The sequence below is a fragment of the Triticum urartu genome, chromosome 7, assembly GCF_003073215.2.
Source record: "Triticum urartu cultivar G1812 chromosome 7, Tu2.1, whole genome shotgun sequence".
In the NCBI taxonomy this organism is placed as follows: Eukaryota; Viridiplantae; Streptophyta; class Magnoliopsida; order Poales; family Poaceae; genus Triticum; species Triticum urartu.
Window position 1 is genome coordinate 691,851,873 of NC_053028.1, and position 23,656 is coordinate 691,875,528.

Below are 23,656 nucleotides of genomic sequence, written 5' to 3' on the forward strand. Positions count from 1 at the left end.
AGATGAGTTCGTCATAGCAATTGTAATTAACAACGTGGGCAGTCTAGTTGTGCCTCGTTTTGTGAAGGGATACATGTATGGCTTTCGGATCCTTCAGATCCTTTGTGTATCCCCATGAACATCATTAGGCAATGAAGCTCTCTAATGAGAGTATGGTTTATTTTATCTAATGAATGGTTGGATGTTTCATCTTTTTTGAGATTTTCCAGTGCCTTATTCTTTTGTTTTCTTGTAGCTCATCATCTGCTTAGGGCGTCTCTAACCAAACCATTATCCTGTAACTCCTCAAATGATCTGTCAAACTTTAATGCCTGAAATATAAGGCGTTAAAATGTGGCTGGAACCTAACCAAACTTGTATATTTAACTCTCCATTTTTTAAAACTAATTCTTCCATCCTTTGTGACATACACATTTCAAACAATTGCATGGTATCTCACCAATTTTTTGAACAGTTCAAGTTTGTCTAATCAAAAAATTCAAATTATAACATGCATATACTTCATCGAAAAGACACAAAATCAATCAAGTCTACCCAAAGAATCGGTGGAGCCGGTAGGCAGCAGTCGGTGGGGCAACCTGGGAAGCAGTCGGTGGGGCAGTTGGTGTCGCAATAGATGGTGGGAGTTCAAAAAAAGAAATCTTCTAAGGGGACAGCAGGCGCTGCCCCGAGGTTCTCTCTCTCTCCATGGACGGGACATGGTCCACATCCATGGGCTGGGGTGGGACTTCTTCGTGGGCATGTGTCTTTGGTTGCCGGCTCCCTCCAGTGCAATAGAGTCGACAGCCTAGGGAGCCGTGGAAGCAACCCGCATAGCCGGTTCAGCCAATGGGGCCGGCTGAGCAGAAGCCGGGGTCTTGCTGATGGTCTTTTTGGTATTCGTGAAGATAGATCTCTGCTTGCCGGATCCAATAAAAAAAGACAACTGTCAGGCCTTCAGCCAAATTCAACAAATCAAGTACAAGCAAATATCGAAGTTGTAACTAGAACTACCGTGATAATTAAAGTAATGAATATTACTGCAATTTCGGACGCATGGAGGCATGCGGACAGTGCGGACGCATCCGACTGTATCCCTAGAAAAGAGGACCAGTTAGGGTTTCCCTAGGTGAGCAGCACATCCCTGAATCTACCAGGGATTCAGGGCATTGGACATATTTCTGTTGGAGTAATTTTCCTTTTATTTTCTGTTATTCTGTTGTGTTAACCCTTATTTTGCCATGCTCTTTTTAGCTGGACCAGAAAAGTGATGGCACCTGGTTTTGTTTCGACCACGATACTAGAGACTCCGAGGGGTTTTGCCTACTTCAGTGTGTACGGACCTGCAACTTCTGGACCAGAGGTTTGTATACAACCATTTCCAAACCGTCCTTGCATGCATACCAGTCACTTCCATTCTGCTTCTTATGATGCTTCACTTTGTTATTACAGAGTATATGGTCATTTTTTTTATCAAGAAGAGCTTTGCTACAAAAGTTAGTTCTGATTCTATCTACCATGCTTTCATTAGCGTTTGCTTTGGTTGTGCTCTATTATTTAATTTGCACTCAGGACTCAGGATTGATCATAATCTATATATTATCACCATTATTAAAGAGTTAGGCAGCTTGCAACTAAAAAGTACATCCAAAATATCTTGCACAACAAAATAATCTGTTGGAGAAATGCAGGGTTACTGTGCTTCATTTGTAAGTTTTCTCTCTAATAATAACACTCTGTTACTTTCTTACCAGGTTATGAGTTTGCGTGAGTTTGTAAAGGTCGATAAGAAGTCTGTTGCGCTTGCGCTTAAGGATGGTATTGGTAAGAGGCTTGCTGATACAACCAGGAAGTGTTGTTCTGATGGAGGACAGTTAGTTGTTGAGAATGAGGATCTTAGAGATGCCATCAAGTCCAAACTGGCCAGTAGATATCTTTTTAGTAGTTTGTCTGTGCCTTTCTCTTTCCATGAATTACTGGTCACTGCAAATGTATCAGTAAAATATTTTTTGGTAGAAATTGATTGCTTTGACGACAAGGAAGTTACTCATGAAATGATGTGGGCGTTAAGGAATGTGCTGTATGATTGTGTATGCCGAGAAAGATGCAACATCATTTGTCAGTATCTTCTCCCTTTATCCAAAGTATTGATAGATTGCATGGAAAAATATGGAATCGTTATTCCTATAGAAGCAGTAAGAACTGAATTGTACCCTTCGTTTTTTTCTGCTTTTGCTCTTACTGTTGTGCTTTGTTGTTATGCCTTTGTGTACAGATGCTAGTGCTGACACTAATGGGTAATATTGGGTCATTTAGCTAGTTATATATACTAACCACTCTCCTTGCTTCAAACCCAAACTTGTTCAATGGGTTTTTGGTTGCCCCCTCGACCGGATCTCCACTTCTGCCTCACTCACTACAATACCATCTAGGATTTTAATTTGTAATGCTTGTTTATTTTGCATTTTTCTCTTTGTTGTTTCTGCTTTGAATTATCCTTTGCAGCTTGACCAAGTTGATGTTATGCTTTGTTCATGTCGAAAATAAAAAGTTGATGCAATGCTTGTCTATTGACCATGTTCTTGTTGATCCCATGCAGGTTGATAGAAACATCATAATCCTTGTTGGTTTAGTGGATCGATGCGGTACAAGGTTCAAGCATTCTGCCAAGACGATACGTGAGATATGTGACAAGCTGGTTCCTGATATTGGTTGAGTTATCAAGGATGATAGGCTCTATGCAGAAGCTGTGTCAAAGATTCTGACCCCTGAATTTGTCAAAGAATGGCATCACACACAGGTTATTAAAGCTCATTACTAAATAAGCTATTGTTTCCAATAAAATATTTTTGAATATACCAGTTATTGGTGTCGATAAACTGAATGTTCATCTGTGTTTTCGTACAGTGGTTTCCGGATGATGTGGTGAAGAAGAAAGATGCAGCAGCTTCTGCAGCAGATGATGCACGAAACACGATTGATTTTAAAATGTATTCCCTAATATATGACTGCCTTGTTAAACTTAGGCTTTTACCTGGAGTGAAATCTCGATTTCTTAAGGAGGTCAAGTGTTTGGCAGATGAAATTTCTAGAGCTCCAAAAGAGGAGCTACACTGAGGTAGCTCAAGGGACAACCGAGAATTGCGATGATGCTTGCCTGCCTGCTGGGAAGAAAATGAGGTATTTCGGTGGTGGTGAAGCACTCGTTTAGAAAATTTATGTATTATCTTGTACGCTGCCAGTTGTATTGCTAGTTTCTTATAGCATCTCTAGCGGATGCGTCAAAAGTTATATTCAAGAAGAAACTTTTTGTTGCTTTATAATCTAAAGCAGGGGAAACCCTGTTTTGTCAGAAGAAAGTTTTTGTTTTGAGGCCTCCAAAGTCACATATTTGAGAAGAAACTTTTTGTTTTAAGGGATTAGACCCTATCTAGTAGACCCCCCTGAATGATTAGTGCATCAAAAACATGATTTCTACCCCCCAGAAGCTGCCTCCACTTGACTAAATTTAGTTTTAAGAACTTTTTGCACTAGAAGCTATGTTTCACCTGACACTGTCATGGTATGTTGTAACTGCAACCTATATATGTACTTTCTTAATGTTGTGTAAGTCTATTGCTGTCCAGACTGTCTTAGTGAAATTTTTGTAGCAGCCATACCTCTTGTTTTCATCATGGTAGGACTCAACTTTATCAAATGGCCCGTTGCATTCATGATGCAAAGCCAAATAGAACCAAGAAGCTAGCCAAACTATACATCACATGTTATATGTATTATCCGCAAAGTACGATCATATTTTTTTTATTTATAACCCTATATTTTTTTGAGGGATCGCCATCATGGCTTACTTTATGATCTCAAATGACATTTAAATCGTTTAAGAGAGAGTTAAGGATAAATCAAGGGGCTCATCGATTATTACAAGAAATCTTAATCTCAAAACAAAATCTAGCAATCTCTTGAGTAGTACAAGTTGTTTCATGTAAACAATGCTTGAAATGGATGTTCCCACTCCACAATATATAAGATCCATTTTTTTTAGAATAACAAGGAGGTCTCTCCCCGGTTCCAGAGTGAAATGCGCCATTAGTCTATTAACTCAAATAGAATGCACACTTTAGGCCACCAACTCGAAAAGTGACCAGATTTAGTCCATAAACTCATTTATTTGATCAAATCAGGCCAAACGAAAATGTTGCTTGGGACCATGGTCCACCCGAACCCATGCTCAGAACCATTCATCTCAGGACACCGCGTATGGAGATATGTGCATGGTGAGTAAACTATTGCATGGCGGGAACAATTTAGTGTGATGGCGGGAACAATTTAGAGGGTTAGAAGCCATGCATGTGCCAAATATGATCATATTTGATGCTATACCATAGCTAATAAAATAGTCATGTTGCATTGGGCAATGAAATGTTGTCTCTTATGCACACTGTTCACTATTGTTTATTGCCTCATTATGCTCGTCGAGCTCTGTCCCCAACACATGCATGAAGTAGGCTGGCAAGGAATGCTATGCAATTGAAACTTGAAAGTACGCTCAAGATAATTCGTGCATAGATAATTTTTCATAGATATTTCCGCAACTCTTTTTCCTTCAATTTTGTATCCCATGAAACCTACAATCTTCTTGTGCATGATTGATGACCTGCTGTTCAGACATATAGCAAAGCCAATAATATCTAGAATTTTTAGTTGCTGAACAGATAAATTTTCGTAGTTGATGTGTCTACATCTCTTTTTCCAAAATATCAGTACTAATTTCCTACTTAATATTGTATTGAAAGTATTATGGGTACATGCTAAATTCCTCTCACCTGACATAAGCTTATCAAAGACTTTAAAGTTGTCTCCATGCAGCCGCACTGTTCACAATTGTTTAATGCACGCCAATTCTGCCCCCAGGACATGCATGCCAACATAAAATTCAATTTTTCTTTGTTTTTCAAAAAATCATGAAAAAATTCACACATGTAGTAACCTGAATAATCAGTGAACTAATTTTTTAAACATTTTTTCCAAATGGATGCGATCTGTGGAAGAATATTTTTTCCATAACCATATGAAACAATAATAATAGATAAAAAAACAGATTGCTTCAGGTGTTGCTACAGTAACATAGAGGCGTGTGCCAGCCCTTCCCTTAAAAAATGCAAGCCTACGCAGGCCTAGACCAAGCTGACAAGAGAAGGATTAAGCTAATCAAAGAAATTTGAATGCTAACCAGGCCCAAATCCACATGGAGACCATTACTAGATCTAACGGCATTGACTATAGGTTCGGCTGGACCATGGTCCTAAATATCTCCTCTCTCAGGCCAAAACCGATTTAAAAGGGAAAATAGAATAAACGGCCACGTGATGTGTGGAACTTGAACCTACGACCTGAGGGAAAAACGAACTCTCAGTGACCAGAAGCTACTAAATAGCTTCTTATGTTTACTAATTGGATGCACCTTACGAGCCTCCACGTTAATCCTCACAAACTAAGCAAACTAGCCGTCTGATCTTGAAATTAATTATCTCTAACCATCGAATGTGATGCCTTATGGAGTCCTCCGCTGTTGTCCCACTTCAGCGAAAAAACCCATCTCTAGGACTCTCCTTCCTCCGCAGATGCAACACCCACCACCTAAAAAAACACCAAGGCAGAGCCCTAGCGCCCTAGCGCTGCTCCTTTCCTCCTATCCAATCTTCCATCTTCAGCTCAACCCCAATCACACAGCAACACATCGTGGCTAAGGAGAAGGTCCTTTCAATCCCCTCAGATATCATGCCCGGACCACCCCCTTCTCCATGTCCCCTTCCTTCGTCACGTTGTCTGTGAAGCCTCACATAGTCCATATTAGAATCTCTAAAAAGACTTATATTTAGGAATGGAGGAAGTATATGTACAACTGCTTATCCTTTTATTTCATTTGAATTATAATATCAGTCAACCATGCCTCATATGCACTTTCAAATGAAGTGAGTAAAATGACCTGTCAGATTGAGCTACCATGAGCTATTTGTATGCCAGTGTCAACAGAACGAAGGTTCTGCATTTGAACTAATTAACTAAAAAAATTTAGTACACTGTCAGTTGCGCTCTAGCGAACCAAATACGTTATTGGTAATGTAACGGAATGTCTTCAGAAAATACTCCTATATATGCATGAGTCCTGGATGATGGAATGGTTAAGAGTTTTGTAGTGTAATGCTTAATACAATGAGTGAATTCCCTAGGTTACAAGAGGATGGTCTAAAGAAAGCAGGACCAATTGTTAACGTTGATCATAATTTACTCAACCATTTTTAGATGAGTGTGTTGCAGACTAGTCATATTGAAGCTGCGAGTTAACATGGTCCACTTCATTTATTATCTCCCCTCAAATTTGTTGTGTATGGTTGCAGATTGCCACCTTTTAATTTTCAACCAATTATTTGTATGCGAGTGTTCTGTACTATTTTATGTTATCTTGCGCTAAATAAGCCAATTATTTTATAACTACCAAATCCACTTCTCAAGAGTGGATCTTCTCCTGAGTGCACTACACCTGAGTTTGCAAAAAAAAAGAGAAAACATGATTAAAGAAAATTGAAAAATCTGAAATTTTGAGACATCAAAATTTATCAAATGTCCGAGCATCTTGCAAATTTTCGGCCAAAATAACATCTGAGGAGCTCTCATGAACAAAAAATCAATGTTCAAAGTTTTGCTCACTTTTTAAGCATTGATTTTTTTTTGCGAGAGCTCCTCGGATGTTATTTTTGACGGACAATTTGCAAGAAGCTCGAACATTTGATTAGGTTTGCTGTCTCAACTTTTTAGATGTTGTTTGATCATGTTTTTTTTTAAAAAAAATGCACTTCTGGCTCCCTTATATAGGAGTATTTATGATCATGCTTTTCGTTTTTAGATTTTGTTTGATTATGTTTTTCATTTTTAGATTTTTTGGATATTGTTTGATCACGCTTTTTCAATTACAGATTTTTTCGGAGGGAACACTTGATGGACTTAACTGTCTACGTGTGTAACCATTTTCCGAACATGATTTATGATAATTCATTATTTGAAGTGTCAAATTTCCTGAAAGACATCTAATCATTTGTATATAGTATATTTGAGTCAATGTTTTGACCTGTGTGCAGTTTCACATGGTATTCCTAAAATAATTAATGCATGAATTTTTTTTAATATCCAAGTACAATAAAGGCTTGCATTTTACTCATGTGCTTTGCAGAATCAAAATGTTGGCCGACCTAGAGGTTGTAATTAAACAATTATGTGGGCAAGTATGTTTTTCTTGCTCATCAGCATGAGCATTGTTTTACATATGCAGTTCTTCTTCCAAAAAATAAAAGAATTCTCTGCTTTAACTTTCGAAGCAGTTGAATGAATGAGTATATGCAGTTGAAATGGACTGATTAATGTAATGAATAAGCTTTGGTTATGATGCTAAAATGTTTTATATCAACAGAAACATGCAAACATGATTACCTTTCCTTTATTTATCTTCTCATAGATCTCTAATCAAAACTTACCATCAATTCCAATTTTGTTAAAGGCAAGGGATAATTGGTCACAATATACCAAGTTGACATCTAGATACTGATTTAATACATTAACAATGCTCAGTCGGAAGCAGTGTTGCAGAGATGGGTGAGTAGCGATTCCAAGGAAACTTTCATGGTAGCAAAAAGAAGATAATAGGGTGGCCACTGGTGATACAACAAAGATGCAATAAACTCTGTACGTCAGGCTATGCTTACAAGCTACTTCTCTAAAATATATGTTATGGTCTAAAATAGTTGTAACAGAATGGGTATTTATTTGGACCTCTCATACAATTGACTAATTTGTGACCCAAAAGGTGCATTATGATTTTTATGTTTGCTACACCATCATCCACTGGTGAAACACCATTTTCGATGATACATTTACATAAATGTATTAGTCTCTTGATTTGGAAATGTAAGCGCGCATGCTTCTCATTATTTATCTTAATTATTCAACAATATGTGTTGATCACGTGATACAAAACTGATATTTTCCTTTCATATCAAAATAAGTTTTAACAGTATTAATTTAGTACCAAATTCTATAGATACGTTTCTAATAATTAAATGCTGAAAACACATGTGCCTTATATATTTATACTGGAAGAACGTATGCTTTTATGGTATACAATATGTGGTATCTTTTCCGTGAAGGTTCTGTGTCTTATTTTATTTATTTGAATGGATGTCGTATTTGTTATTTTTTGTTTATCGCCATATTTATAAATGCAGCGACATTTCTCACTCCTATATATAAAATGAAATTAGCAATATGAATTATATTGTTTCTATAATTATTGGACATATGTACTTATTCTATTCAAGACTTATATTTTAAAAATTAGATATATGTGAAAGAGATTTTAATTTATTTGTTATGGAATATCTAGCCCTTGATGACTAGTTTGTATTAAATAAGTTACATCTATACATTTGTATTTGGCACATCAACCTGGACCGATTTTGAAAAAAAAAGTTAAAAGGCCACTCGTATTATGTAGGACTTGAACGGGCTTTGTGTATTGATTAAGTTATATAGTTCTGTATATATATTTTTATGTGACACCACTAAGCATAAACGTAATGAGCAATATTAAGCGCAATATATCTCAAAAAGGCTAAGTGTGTTCAAAATCATGTTTCATGTATGCACGCTCTGTTGGAAAAGGCAGTGCCTAGGAGTCGCTTAGGCACGCTTAGACGTTAGGCAATGGCCAAACGCCTCTCCTAGGGCATAAGCGGAAGTCTAGGCAGGGCAAGCAATAAATTGTTTACCCAAACAAGAAATGGTGCCATATTGCACTAATATGCCAAATGGGAATATATTCCAATGGCAGTAGCAGGTAGTTAAGTTATGTATATGCCTTGAATTAATATAATACACATATGATAACCATGGACACATCCTGGTAGTAAAAACTACATTACCGCCTAGGCCGCTCCTAGGGGGCACGAGGCAAATACCAATTGCCGCTTTTTACAACCTTGTACGCACGTAGTTATACATGAATCTCGCTAGGTACATCCAACCTCTAAGCGTATGATCGTGTTTTATCTTCACTAGATGACCCGTTTCGCCGATGGCGCAAAGGGTGAGAGCGAACCGAGCTTTAAAACCATGCAAGTAAGAATATTTAGAGACTGATCATAAAATCCTTGAAGCATAAGGAAATAGATATCTAGGTATGATGTTCATACATACGTTATATATTACATTGCATTGTAGGTTTATAAGCCAAAAGAAAGGCATGAGATCAGTTCATGATAAACTTTGCTCATTCAGCTTATGGTAACTAAGATATGCAGTCATTTACATGAGGTAGTCATCATTGCATGTGCCATCGGTATCGAAAATGACGTCATTGTCTAAGCAGCTCTTCATGGTGGGTGTGTTTGGTTGGTTGTCATTGGGAACAGCAAAAATGTCTTCCATATCATCGTTCAATCCACAATAATGCTTGTTTGTTTTTTGTTTATTATTTGTTGAAATGATGCAACGTGAGATAAGAATTAGGACATCATAAATAAGGTGAGTAATAACCTTTCTTGATATGAGATATAAAAAAGGAAGCTAGCAAAGAATAAGTAGACAACAAGTGATGTTTGATGGACCAAGCCGTACCAATATCATAGAACCATAACGGTTGCATCTAACTATCATGATGTTGCCTATTTCTATTGTTTTACTGAACTGTACCAAAAGGAAAATCGTAATTATTTTTCAAACGCAAGCCGATAGATAAATCATGGTAACCAGTTCTGGTTAGATCAAACAAAACCACGTGCTGAAAACAAATGCAAAAGAATTTCTTATAAAGAATAGAAGATGGAATCTTTATATCTAAGGTTACTGACTAAATTCCTACCCTTCTTGCCTGTGAACTGTGGAGGGTGAGTAGGCAACGACGACTTTTTCCTAATTTTTTGAAGACGATGAGAAAAAAGATGCAAATGTTTAGCTACATGGGACATGCTTATGCAGCAGTACTATTGATTCGAGTGTACCTCTTCTTTTTTTACACTATGTTAGTCATCACCAAATCATCATTTTCTTCAGTTGCTAGTTGCAACCACAACAACATACACAATGAATCAAAAGAAGGTGAGACATTGGTGGGTGGCCGAGGAGTGACTTGGTATTACCAAGAGAAAGGCAAATGACCTTATCAGGTTTTGTTCCATCTGGCTTCTCCTTAAAGAGACCCCGAACATTTGGGTCATCAAGGTAGCACCACATAATCTTGATGAAGTAGATGTAGTGCATGCATGTAGTCTAAAAAAATCTGTTACACACAATCGAATGCATCAATCTATTAATTTGGTGAAATAGACTTCGCTGACAATATTTGTACCATTAACAATGTACAAAACTCACTGCTTTAAATATGAAAATCGATGAAAGGGCACTCTGATACACTGCTGAAACTATATTATCAAATTATGAGTAAGTAGCAGGTCTCCGGAACTGCAAATGAAAGATCATGCACATTATTAAAAACGAACATAAGAAATATGGATTCCATGGTCACATTTGCAGAAAATATTCATATGAATGTTAAACATTAAAAACATATCTGGTTCCATTATCAAAATACCATAAATGTGTGTGGTGTCAATAAAAACCTGTATATCTGCAAGTACACCATGCATTACTACTGATATACCAAGGAAAGATTATACACTCTGTTAGAGTGATTTTAAGAAATCGGCAAGCTCATAAAACTTTAATGCCAACTGACATTCTGTTAATTAATATTCAAAGAGAGAATTATTAGATATATACTACGAATATTATTAGAGAGTATTATTAATCTGAGAGTTACCGTTTATTGGTTTTGAAGAAATAATATACGACATCCGAATCCTCTCCATGTAAGAACCATCAACTAACACTGTTGGCAAACACAGGCGTCCACAATGCAGGGCCATGGCCATCTCAAGATCAATCTATGGGTGACTTCCTTGTCTGCTAGCACCACAAGGCAAGGCTCGACGTCAACTCTAGATCAAGCAAAAGCTAGCTTTCACAATTTTAAGACCATGACATCATGACAGTACTCTTCGAAGCAACAAACCATAAGTTACATATCATGGTGCCTACAAAAGTCAAAGAATTTCAAATTCTGTCATAACAGTAGATTCAGGACTTCACTATGTAACAAAATATTGGTAGGTTTAATAAACAGAAAGACCTTATGATAGCACGAAGTGAAACCAAAAGTTTGTCATGCTTAAAGCTCAACAAATGAATTTATTTCAAAATGGTTCAACGGAATATGACTTGCAAATTACATCAAACTTGAAGCATTGTCTCGCAGATGTACGATATCTTTATCAGTTGACTTCTGCTCACACTTTAAACACTTTTTTCATCCTTTAAAATCTCCTGAACGAATCTTCTTCAAATTCCTGGCAATGACTAAATTCTGAAGGTGACAGGGCAACCAAGCTCCATCAGGTAATTTACAGTATAACATGTCAGGAATAATGACACTTCTGAAAAAAATATCGCACTCTTCTAAGACTGAGAACCATTTGGGACAACGAAGGGAACTCACAATGGGATGAATAACAGTAAAATACATACAGATATATAACAGAGTGAAAGACACAGATAATTAGGCCACTTGTGAGAAACATCTAGTTTAGCAACTCTAATCAACATCTTAAATGAAACTAAAACAGAAATGAAAAAGGTAATTTGGGTGCTACACATGCAGATAAAATATCAGATTCTGATACAAAAAGTCGGCTTCATTCATGTATGGTGTTACTCTTGGTTTAACATCTCGAGTACTTCCTGGTTCGTCACATGTACCTTTGCCGTGAACAAGTTCTGGAAGTAGCTGTCAATCAGAGCTCTCATAGCCTCATTATCCTCCTTCCAATCACCGTTTGCATCCATAAGACGCCGGATGAGGTTTCTATTTTTTCTGGCTGTTGCAAAATTATTGAACAAATATTGTATTGTGATCACCGATTTTAAGCCAGTTCGCGCGAGCTCTTTGCACCCAGTATATTTCCTCCTTTTCCATTGTTTCCTCAATCTCAAATAGTAGATGTCTCTGCCGATGTGCCAACTTGTCAGTAAGTGGGCCCGATCACAGTTTTTCCAACTCCTCCAAGCTTTTCAATCGGTGCTGTGGTGACTTGAGTACTGTTCGATCCCAGTCATGCAAATCCTTGTGTACCTCTGCAGTACGTTTAGCAAACAGCATAGTACCTGATGTACGTGACCATGATTCAGTTAGTCGGTCCATCATTTGTCCTTCTTGCAACCACTGCACTCCAAACTGTTTCTCCTTCTTGCATTACTGCCTAGAACTATCCGCCTCACCCTCGGTGTCCAGTACTAGCGGTTATCACTGCATTTGGAAACAAACCATGGAAGCCCGCATTACAAACAACCCGCTCCAAACGTTCCCCGATGCCTCGCCTTCTTCATGTAAATTGTTCACCGGTATATCGCATGTCATCTAGTTTGCAATCCACTAGGGCATCACGGACATTTTTCATCATGCGTACAGGTCGCGCTGCACCTCCCTCCTTTTCATGAGAGTATACAATCTCAATAAAATCGCCTACGACAACCCAAGGTAGAGATGCCTGAAGGTACAGATCTCTCAAGTAGTTCCATGTGAGTGATATATCCTCCCATTTGGGTTCACCATAAAAAACTGTAAATCTCCACTTCTCATCGGATGAAGTTCCCATCCTTACATCGCTGAAATTCTTTGTTTTTCCCATTACTTCCAACACAACAGGATTGCGCCAAAGGAGTAAAAGACCACCACTTTCCCCAACACTTTCCACCACTTCCACATGGTCCATCTTAAGTTTTCTCATCAATTTTTCTGCCCTCAGTGTGTTCAAATGTTTTTCGGACAGAAAAAACACATCCAGCCCCCATTGCTTCTAGAAGTCCAGAAGCGCCCTTACTACCGCAGTATTGGCAACAGATGGTTTTCATTGGTTTTGGCGATCACCCTCGAGGGAAGTCACCGATGTGTCATTTGTTCCTTGACCCGAGTTGCTGGTTTCGGATCTCAACCTCTTCTAATATTGAACTTTCTATGGAGTACTAAGCAGACTCTTGTCCACTGATTCCGTGGAAATGTTCTCCAACAAGTGAACTTTGTCATTAACAAAGCCAGCTGGTGGTATTTGAGGAGACACTGGCGCTGAAGCAACAGTGCCATCCTGCGATACGAGCCTTTCCGGGCCAGTGGGTACGATCGCGCCATTTGGGTTGTTAGCATCTATGTCCATGCCAAGCCCTTCTTGTGGGTTAGGGTCACCGGGGTTCCCTCTCCCTCTGCCAAAGCCGCCGGCCCTGCCAGCACCATCACCATTCCGCCCCATTCGACTTCCAGCTCCTTGTCTTCCAACTAGTCTGTCAAAGTTAACAAGTAACCAGATGCCCCACTCACAGTCCTCCGGTTAAGTATTCCATCCCTGCATTCAGTCACAACATGTCCAACAAGTCCACAGAAATCACAAAAATCTGGCAGTTTCTCGTATTCCATGGGGTACTTTTTTTCTTTCATTGTCAGTTGACAAAACATACGAGCGGAGTATCCAGCAAGATGAACACCTTGGCTCATAGATATTTAGCAGGGTTTATCCGAGCCTCATTAAAAATTACTTTTATGGGCGGGATCCCTACTTTCCTCACTATCTTTGTTGCTAGCTCAGTGTTCTTCATGAGCCTCTCTGGGATACCCACGATGCGAGCCCACACCGGAATTTGATCTAATTTATAGTATGTGGCGCTGGATATGCCATCATATTCTTCGATCACCACTGGCGCACCACGGAACTCCCACGAGCCGGGCCTTCGTTCATCACCCGGTTCCAGTCGCCCAAACAAAAAAACTGGGCCAAGAACAGATTGCTGCCCCTGGTTTTGAAGGTAACACCCTGAGCAGACGCCCATGCATTGCGCACACTAGTAGAGAACATGGCTTTGATTGATTCCTGGGTAAGGGCATTAATCCCGGTTCACTCACGAATCGGGACCAAATGGGGCATCAGTCCCGGTTCATGAGGCTAGGGCACCGGCCGGGCCTCGGGGGCCATTGGTCCTGATTCGTCTGACCCATTGAGTCCCGGTTCCAGACACGAACCGGGACCAATGATCCTCGCTCCTGGCCCACAACCTTTAGTTCTGGTTGGTTGCTGGAGCCGGGACCAAAGGTTTTCCTTTAGTCCCGGTTTTATCCACAAACCGGGACTAAAGAGAGGCCTATATATACCCTCGCCCCCGCCCGCGAGCAGAGCCACTGCTCTGTTTTTTTTGGCCGGCCGTGGGAGAGCTTTGTGGTGCTCTAGCTCACCTCCTATGCACATGAGGTGTTTGATGAAATGCTCAAGCCACACTTAAGCTTTGTCCTCTCGAACTCCTTGCCCAAACTCCATTTTCCTCAAGATTTGTCTAGGTTTGGCGTTCCGTCCTGTCTCGTCCCCGTCCTCACCACTGTCGATCACCCGCGCCGATCTCGTCGCCGACACCACCATAGTGAGCCTCTTGTTCTTATCTTCTTTCTAAAAGAAAAAAAATTCTTGTATGATTTAGATATATACTTGCATAATTTTCTTACTTTTATTATTGTTTGTTATAATATAGTGCGATGGTTTTGGTATCCACCTCCGCCGGCCCTCGTCCTGTATATGATTCGGATGTGGTATATATTTTCTTTTATAACTATTTGTTTCATTTAGTGTTTATGAAAATTATGCTGGCCAATGTGACACAGATTTTTTTTATCTAGGAGGTATTTGAACCAGAAATTTCAGCCGACCCTATTGTCGAGAGGTTAAATTTGGTTGAAGAAGAAAACAAATACTTGAAGAGAAAATTGAAAAGAATTGATGAGAAGATGATATTGGAGTTGCATGTTGCGGATGTCGTCGATGATCACAAGATCAAGATGGATGCAATGCACTAGAAGATTAGAAAGATTAGAAAATATGCCATTCATACTGAGGCTTGGTATCATTATGCCGTTGGATCAATTGTTACCTTGGCTGCGATTATGATCACATTTGTTGTTGCATTGAAATATTTTACATAGTTTCAATGTATGATTTAATTAGATGCTCTGGAGAGCTATATGTTGTTCAATGAGAACTATGTATGTACTTTGGTTTTAATGTGATGATGAACTACAATTAATTTGGTCACTTATCTATTCATGATGTTCTATAATGGTTTTTGACACACTTAATTATATATAATGCACGCAGATGAACCGACAATGGATGTACGGTAACAAACGCACCTCCGAGCACATTAAGGGCATGCATAATTTTCTCAAAGTGACCGAGGCAAACAAGCAGAATGGTTTTATGTGTTGTCCATGCCCTAGATGTGGGAATACAAGTCTTACTCTGACTCGAAAACCCTTCATGTCCACCTGCTTGAGAAGGGTTTCATGCCACACTCTAATGTTTGGACCAAGCATGGAGAAAAAGGGATTATGATGGAAGACAACAAAGAAGAAGAGGATGATGACAACTATGTGCCCACCGAATATGGTGATGCTGCAATGGGGGAAGCCGAAGATCAAGAGGAACCAGCCGATGTGCCCGATGATGATCTTCGCCGGGTCATTGTTGATGCAAAGAGACAATGCGAAAGTGAAAAGGAGAAGTTGAAGTTTGATAGCATGTTAGAGGATCACAAAAAAGGGTTGTACCCCAATTGCGAAGATGGAAATACAAAGCTCGGTACCACACTGGAATTGCTGCAATGAGGCAGACAATGGTGTATCTGGCAAAGGATTTGAGAAGCTAGTAAAAATATTGAATAATAAGCTTCCAAAGGATAACGAATTGCCCGACAGTGCATACGGATCAAAGAAGGTTCTATGCCCTCTAGGATTGGAGATGTAGAAGATACATGCATGCCCTAATGACTGCATCCTCTACCGTGGTGCGTACGAGGATTTGAACGCATGCCCGGTATGCGGTGCATTGCGGTATAAGATCAGATGAGATGACCCTGGTGATGTTGACGGTGAGCGCACCAGCAAGAGGGTTCCTGCCAAGGTGATGTGGTATGCTCCTATAATACCACAGTTGAAACGTCTGTTCAGAAATAAAGAGCATGCCAAGTTGATTGCGATGGCACAAAGAGGACCGTAAGAAAGACATGAAGTTGAGAGCACCCGCTGATGGGTCGCAGTGGAGAAAAATCGAGAAAAAGTGGGGGGACTTTGCAGGTGACGCAAGGAATGTATGGTTTGATTTAAGCATGGATGGCATTAATCGTTTTGGGGAGCAGAGCAGCAATCATAGCACCTGGCCCGTGACTCGATGTATCTATAACCTTCGTCCTTGGCTGTGCATGAAGAGGAAGTTCATTATGATGCCGCATCTCATCCAAGGACCTAAGCAACTCGACAACGACATTGATGTGTACCTAAGGTGATTAGTTGAAGAACTTTTACAGCTATGGAATGGAAAAGGTGTACGTGTGTGGGATGAGCACGACCAGCAGGAATTTGACCTACATGTGTTGTTGTTTGTAACCATCAATGATTGGCCTACTCTCAGTAACCTTTCAGGACAAACAAACAAGGGATACCATGCATGCACGCACTATTTAGATGGCACCGAAAGTATATATTTGGACAAATGTAGAAAGAATGTGTACCTGGGGCATCGTCGATTTCTTCCGACCAACCATCAGTGTCGAAAGAAAGGCAAGCATTTTAAAGGCGAGGTAGAACACCGGAAGAATCCCGCCCTCTGTACTGGTGATCACATACTTGCTATGGTCAATGATTTACAAGTAATCTTTGAAAAGGGTCCCGACGGACTATTTGTTCCGAATGACGCTGAGGGACGCGCACCCATGTGGAAGAAGAAATATATATTTTGGGACCTACCCTATTGGAAAGACCTAGAGGTCCGCTCTGCAATCGATGTGTTGCACGTGACGAAGAATCTTTGCATGAACCTGCTAGGCTTCTTGGGCGTGTATGAGAAGATAAAAGATACACCGGAGGCACGAGAGGACCAGCATGTGTGCACGAAAAAGACGGCATGCCTCCAAAGCAGTATCAAGGTCCTGCCAGCTACGCTCTTACCAAAGAAAAGAAGGAAATACTCTTTGAATGCCTACTCAGTATGAAGGTCCCATCTGGCTTCTCGTTGAATATAAAGGGAATAATAAATATGGCTGAGAAAAAGTTCTAGAACTTATAGTCTCATGACTACCACGTGATTATGACGCAACTGCTTCCGGTTGCATTGAGGGGGCTTCTACCGGAAGACGTTCGATTAGCCATTGTGAAGCTATGTGCATTTCTCAATGCAATCTCTCATAAGGTGATCGATCCAGAAATCATTCCAAGGTTAAGGAGTGATTTGATGCAATGTCTTGTCAGTCTCGAGCTGGTGTTTCCACCATCCTTCTTCAATATCATGACACACGTCCTAATTCATCTAGTCAATGAGACTGCCATTTTGGGCCCTATATTTCTACACAATATGTTCATCCAGCGTGTTTCCTCAATCAGTCCCTCTATTTCTCCTCACAGATCTAACTATTCTTCCTTTTCTCCATGTAGATTCAGACCCACGAATCGATCTTCCAAAGAAGAATCATGGTGGTAATCCTCGCTGTACATGCCGCCGTCAGCGTCAGCCCCAGTCTAGGCCGATCCCGATTCTGTCTCCGCCGTGTCTCCTGGGAGGGGTACTCGCGTTTGTGGGCTCGACCACAATGCAATCTCATTGGGGTTGATGTGGGGAATCACCGGAGATCTACGATCTATGGTGGACTCAGGCGTTCGCCGCCAGAGGATATAGGGAACCCTAGGAGACCTAGGGGAAGCGGGGTACGTGAAAAAAGAGAGGTAGAAACCTACTCTATGCCGCTCTTTGGTTAATGGAATGAGCAGATTTTCAGTTGAGTTTTTCTTTGCCAGTTGCCATCTTCCTTTTATACATGAAGTGAGATTGAGACAATGATAGTTAGGTGTCAACCCAAAGGATCGCCATTCGATTTTGATTCAAGGGCTCGGAAATTTTTTCGCGTATTTTAAAAAGGGCGCCACGCCAGTGTGACAACAAACTCTAGTCTTAGGATGCAATGCCGTACGGCTCTTCGTCTTCCTCCGACTCCTTGACGCTTCCTCCCTCCTCATCCCGTGACCCCCTTTGTTGCCAAATTTGCCCCCGTCCTTAGATTCATCACGGTTTAGTCTAGATAAGGTGTTCTTCTAATGATGTTGGGACACTCATTAACCATCTAGCACCTATGAAATCTCATCGCCGCGGGTCGTCAGTGCCAACCTTTGCCCTCGTCGCCTCGTCGTTCGCCTTCTCAGCTTCTTCCCAGCACACACCGGACGCCGAGTCAAGACGGCGAGCTTCATACAGCAGTTTTTTTTCCTGTTAAGAAAAATCAGACATAGCAGACATACATTCTGGGCCGGGCTTATTCTAAAACCAAAATGACCATAAGTGGAATGTTGGTGGAACCCTCGTACTGGCTCAGATTAGTGGTCGTCCGCCAGTCTACTGCATCAGTTTCAGTCCCCACCTGGTAGCACAATTCTAGGGTTTTGTCACTCCGTCCCGTCCCGTCGGAGAGGTGAGATCCGGGCGTCCATGGAGGCGAACTCGGGGCCTGGCCGGAGTTCCGCCCAGGAGCCAGATGGCCCAGGCGACGGAGCGGACCTCATCAGCGCCCTCCCCGACGAGCTGCTCCTCCTCGTCCTCGCCCGCCTCCCCTGCGCCGCCACCGCCGCCCGCACCGGAGTCCTCTCCCGCCGGTGGCTCGGCCTCTGGGCCGGCCTCCGCCAGATCGTCTTCCGCGGCGTGGCCCTCCCCTCGCTCGAGGAGGCGCTCCGCCGCGTCACGCCTGCGGTTTCCCTCCTCAAGATCCGCGTCCCCATCAAGCAGCAGCGTGGACCCGTCCCCAGGGAGCACCGGACAGACAGCGCCGGCGTCCCCATTAACTCGCTGCTCCGCGCCGCCGCGCGGCTCGATCCGGAGAAGCTCGACTTCCGCCTCCCCTCTGGCTTAATCGACCGTACACTCGCTGTCGATCTGCCTTGCTTCCAGCGCGCCACCTCCATCGCGCTGGACCTTTGCCCCATCACCCTGGCCATGCCGGCCGGCGCCGATTTCCCCGCACTCGAGACGCTGTCCCTGGCGCGTTGCAGTACCGACCTCGACGCCTTGCTCTCCTGCTGCCCGCGCTTGCGCACGCTCCGCCTCAGCACGGCCCGCGACATTAGGGTCAACTCGCCGTCGCTCCAGGAGCTTGTCGTCTGCTGTGAGATCAGTGCGACACGACATGTCGACATCATTGCTCCCGCGCTTAAGCAGTTGATCATCTCATTGACGGCGGTGGACCACAGCATCTTCGTCTTGGCACCAATGGCGGAGAAGGTCTCATGGCACTGCCAATACTTGGGGCCGCGTATTGTGTTTGGTGTTTGGAGCCTCAACAAGGTGCAGCTACAGTCGGCGGAGATACAAGGAGAGCCATCGTCCCTGTGTATTTATGCCTGTGCGGTGCGTCCCTTTTACTGTTCAATCTGCTCCAAGGCTCTGACTAAACTTATTTTGTGAATGATATCTAACTATCGTGGCAAATTGTTTTTTCAGTACTCTGCATTTTTTCCGCTCAAGCGAGCCACTTTAAGCAGGAGATCGAGAAACATATGGTTGCTGCTTTCTCTTGTTTAGAGCTTCATCTCATGACGACGGGGCATGCTTTTGGAGCTTTAGTGTTTCATCTTCTTGGACTGAATCGAATTCGTACTGCTACGCGGAGGCTTAAGGTCGTCCTACAGAGATCAGCGGTAATTCTCAGCTCTGATTATATAACCCAATAATACATTGTGTATTTGTGTGGTTATTCATATATGTACATTTTTTGTTTTATTAGTTGAAAGAAGTATGCACGCCATACTGTCCTTGTGAGTCGAACTGGAGGTCCCAGACTATATCCTTGGATGCTCTCGAAGAAGTGGAGTTCAATGGATTCGACGGAGCGGATCATGAGTTTGATTTATTGAAATTGATACTTGGATGTGCACCAACACTAAAAAGAATGATTGTCAAGCTGTCCGATGAGACCTCGGCAAGTAATGATGGATGCGCAAAGATAGTCAACATCTTAAAGACATGTTCTTCCGTGGAATGTGATGTTTATCACAGCTCGGGTGAGTATATATTTGGCATGCATTATTAGTATCTTCCTAATGAAACACAGATATACTCCCCCCCGTTTCCGAAAACAAGTCTTATACATTTCCTCCTAAGACAAACCGTGCAAAGTTTGACCAAGTTTGTAAAAAGGCCACAGTGATACTAATTTTGTATTGTAATTGTTGATATTTTTTCTTATATAAGTTTGTTCAAATTTTGCATGATTTGACTTGAGAAAAAATTATAGTCCTTTTAGGAGACGGAGGAAGTAACTGTTAATCATTGTGTAAGATTTGACTGATTTGTCTAATATGTGGCATTGACATGCCAATTATATAGTTTGGTCATGCATCTCCGATTTATTAGCTAATTACACATGTTATATTCCTGCCAAATTTCTGTGTTCAGACCCTCATATTTTTTTATAGAAACTGTAACTGAATGGTGGATTGGATGATAAGAAAAAAAATCAGTATTTTTACTCAGGCTTCCTTTCCTAAATTGCTCTTTTTCATTTCACAATCTTCTTCACTGATCTTGCCATTTTGTTTTGCACCTGCATTTGAGTTTCTTATTTAGGTTATCCCATCTGAAATCATCGGCCTTGGGGTTTGGTACAAATTTTAGTTCGATTTAAACTTTATTCAGCAATTACTTTCCTATTTCTTTCTGCAGTCAGCGTGTAATATTCTGTTTCATTTGTGGTTTTGCATCCGTATTCAGTAGCAAAAATACAGTTCCCAGATAACCTGAAGTTGTTGTCCCATCTAAGTTTTTCATTGGCCTTCGGGTTTCTTTCTGCTCTCATCATATTGTGTTTTATTTGACAGCATACAAGAATAATAGAGGGGGAGTCTCCCCTCTGTTCTCATTCTTTTTTGATACTGACTTGAGCTTGTTTCTATTTGTCTTCTCTTCAGGGTTAATTTATGGCAGCCAAAATTGCCCGTCGACATGATTCTCATCCTTGGGTCTCTTGATCCTGTGGTGCGCATTGACAAGATCATCCTTAGGTCTGTGGATTCGTGGTGCACATTGACAAGGTCTCGGGAGTTTGCTTGGTTGCTTCAACTGATCATCTGGCGTGTTCTTTTGCCAGTGTACTGTACTGGTTATATATAAGGTGCTCAGCTGTATTGTATCTTGTGGTTCCTATGCCGTTTGACTATTGAATTAATGCACTCTACCTATGTTGTGAGTCAATTATTCAAAGTCGACTATCATGTTAAGCCTATGGCTTCAGTTCTCATTTTGCGCTGTTTCATTGTGACGACGACATTGCATGTTTTCAGCGGTAGTAAAATGATCTGCACTGAATGCTCCCCTTACCGCTCTTAGTGCTAATGCAGCCGTGGTTGGATGAACCAAACGGCTCTGTGAGATAGATCAGTACCTTAAACTTGGAATTATCCTCTCTTTTCTAACTGCTGCACTGCACCCTATATGATGGATTGAAGATGCATCTTTGTGTCACTTTTGTTTTAGCAGAATCTGTGTCATCTTGTGTAGATATGCAAGGTGCAAATTGATTCCTGGCGATACTAGTTGATTGAGTGCATATATGGCAAGAAGTATCTGGGCTCTTGTTAGTTATGAACTTTGTGAAGCTCTGATTTTGCTGAAACAATGCCCATGGCAAAGGCTCGGCTGTCTGGCTTGAGTGAGGAACTACAGCAAGATGAGTTCGTCATATCGATTGTAATTAACAACGTGGGCAGTCTAGTTGTGCCTCGTTTTGTGAAGGGATACATGTATGGCTTTCGGATCCTTCAGATCCTTTGTGTATCCCCATGAACATCATTAGGCAATGAAGCTCTCTAATGAGAGTATGGTTTATCTAAGAGTTAAATGCATTGGAGGTCCTAAAAGTTTCGTCCGGGTGTCACTTTAGTCCTAATTCTTCCAAAATGCACCTTCAGGTCCTAATTCTTTAGTAAGTGGTTCACCCGAGGTCCTTTTTTCACGAGCGCTCGTTGACCTGCCCGCGTGGCGCATTGACCGTGGACCTAATGAATGGTTGGATGTTTCATCTTTTTTGAGATTTTCCAGTGCCTTATTCTTTTGTTTTCTTGTAGCTCATCATCTGCTTAGGGCGTCTCTAACCAAACCATTATCCTGTAACTCCTCAAATGATCTGTCAAACTTTAATGCCTGAAATATAAGGCGTTAAAATGTGGCTGGAACCTAACCAAACTTGTATATTTAACTGTCCATTTTTTAAAACTAATTCTTCCATCCTTTGTGACATACACATTTCAAACAATTGCATGGTATCTCACCAATTTTTTGAACAGTTCAAGTTTGTCTAATCAAAAAATTCAAATTATAACATGCATATACTTCATCGAAAAGACACAAAATCAATCAAGTCTACCCAAAGAATTGGTGGAGCCGGTAGGCAGCAGTCGGTGGGGCAACCTGGGAAGCAGTCGGTGGGGCAGTTGGTGTCGCAATAGATGGTGGGAGTTCAAAAAAAGAAATCTTCTAAGGGGACAGCAGGCGCTGCCCCGAGGTTCTCTCTCTCTCCATGGACGGGACATGGTCCACATCCATGGGCTGGGGTGGGACTTCTTCGTGGGCATGTGTCTTTGGTTGCCGGCTCCCTCCAGTGCAATAGAGTCGGCAGCCTAGGGAGCCGTGGAAGCAACCCGCATAGCCGGTTCAGCCAATGGGTCCGGCTGAGCAGAAGCCGGGGTCTTGCTGATGGTCTTTTTGGTATTCGTGAAGATAGATCTCTGCTTGCCGGATCCAATAAAAAAAGACAACTGTCAGGCCTTCAGCCAAATTCAACAAATCAAGTACAAGCAAATATCAAAGTTGTAACAAGAACTACTGTGATAATTAAAGTAATGAATATTAGGGCAATTTCGGACGCATGGAGGCATGCAGACAGTGCGGACGCATCCGACTGTATCCCTAGAAAAGAGGACCAGTTAGGGTTTCCCTAGGTGAGCAGCACATCCCTGAATCTACCAGGGATTCAGGGCATTGGACATATTTCTGTTGGGGTAATTTTCCTTTTATTTTCTGTTATTCTGTTGTGTTAACCCTTATTTTGCCGTGCTCTTTTTAGCTGGACCAGAAAAGTGATGGCACCTGGTTTTGTTTCGACCACGATACTAGAGACTCCGAGGGGTTTTGCCTACTTCAGTGTGTACGGACCTGCAACTTCTGGACCAGAGGTTTGTATACAACCATTTCCAAACCGTCCTTGCATGCATGCCAGTCACTTCCATTCTGCTTCTTATGATGCTTCACTTTGTTATTACAGAGTATATGGTCATTTTTTTTATCATGAAGAGCTTTGCTACAAAAGTTAGTTCTGATTCTATCTACCATGCTTTCATTAGCGTTTGCTTTGGTTGTGCTCTATTATTTAATTTGCACTCAGGACTCAGGATTGATCATAATCTATATATTATCACCATTATTAAAGAGTTAGGCAGCTTGCAACTAAAAAG

General features: G+C 41.4%; 1 protein-coding gene across 1 annotated transcript; it reads left to right on the forward strand.

Annotated features, from left to right (window-relative positions):
• The first annotated feature begins 18,644 nt into the window (after window positions 1–18,644).
• On the forward strand, window positions 18,645–21,153 carry LOC125519433. Its single transcript, XM_048684243.1, has 4 exons — window positions 18,645–19,560; window positions 19,650–19,846; window positions 19,933–20,209; window positions 21,116–21,153. The coding sequence occupies exons 1-4, from the start codon at window positions 18,645–18,647 to the stop codon at window positions 21,151–21,153; spliced, it is 1,428 nt and encodes a 475-aa protein (XP_048540200.1).
• Window positions 21,154–23,656: the final 2,503 nt, after the last annotated feature.

Bases quoted from the DNA above. Each gene is read 5' to 3' on its own strand.
- LOC125519433 (XM_048684243.1), top strand. From the start codon at position 18,645: ATGGAGGCGAACTCGGGGCCTGGCCGGAGTTCCGCCCAGGAGCCAGAT. The intron at 19,847-19,932 runs GTAATTCTCAGC...TTGTTTTATTAG, and splicing joins TCGTCCTACAGAGATCAGCG to TTGAAAGAAGTATGCACGCC. The intron at 20,210-21,115 runs GTGAGTATATAT...TCTTCTCTTCAG, and splicing joins TGATGTTTATCACAGCTCGG to GGTTAATTTATGGCAGCCAA.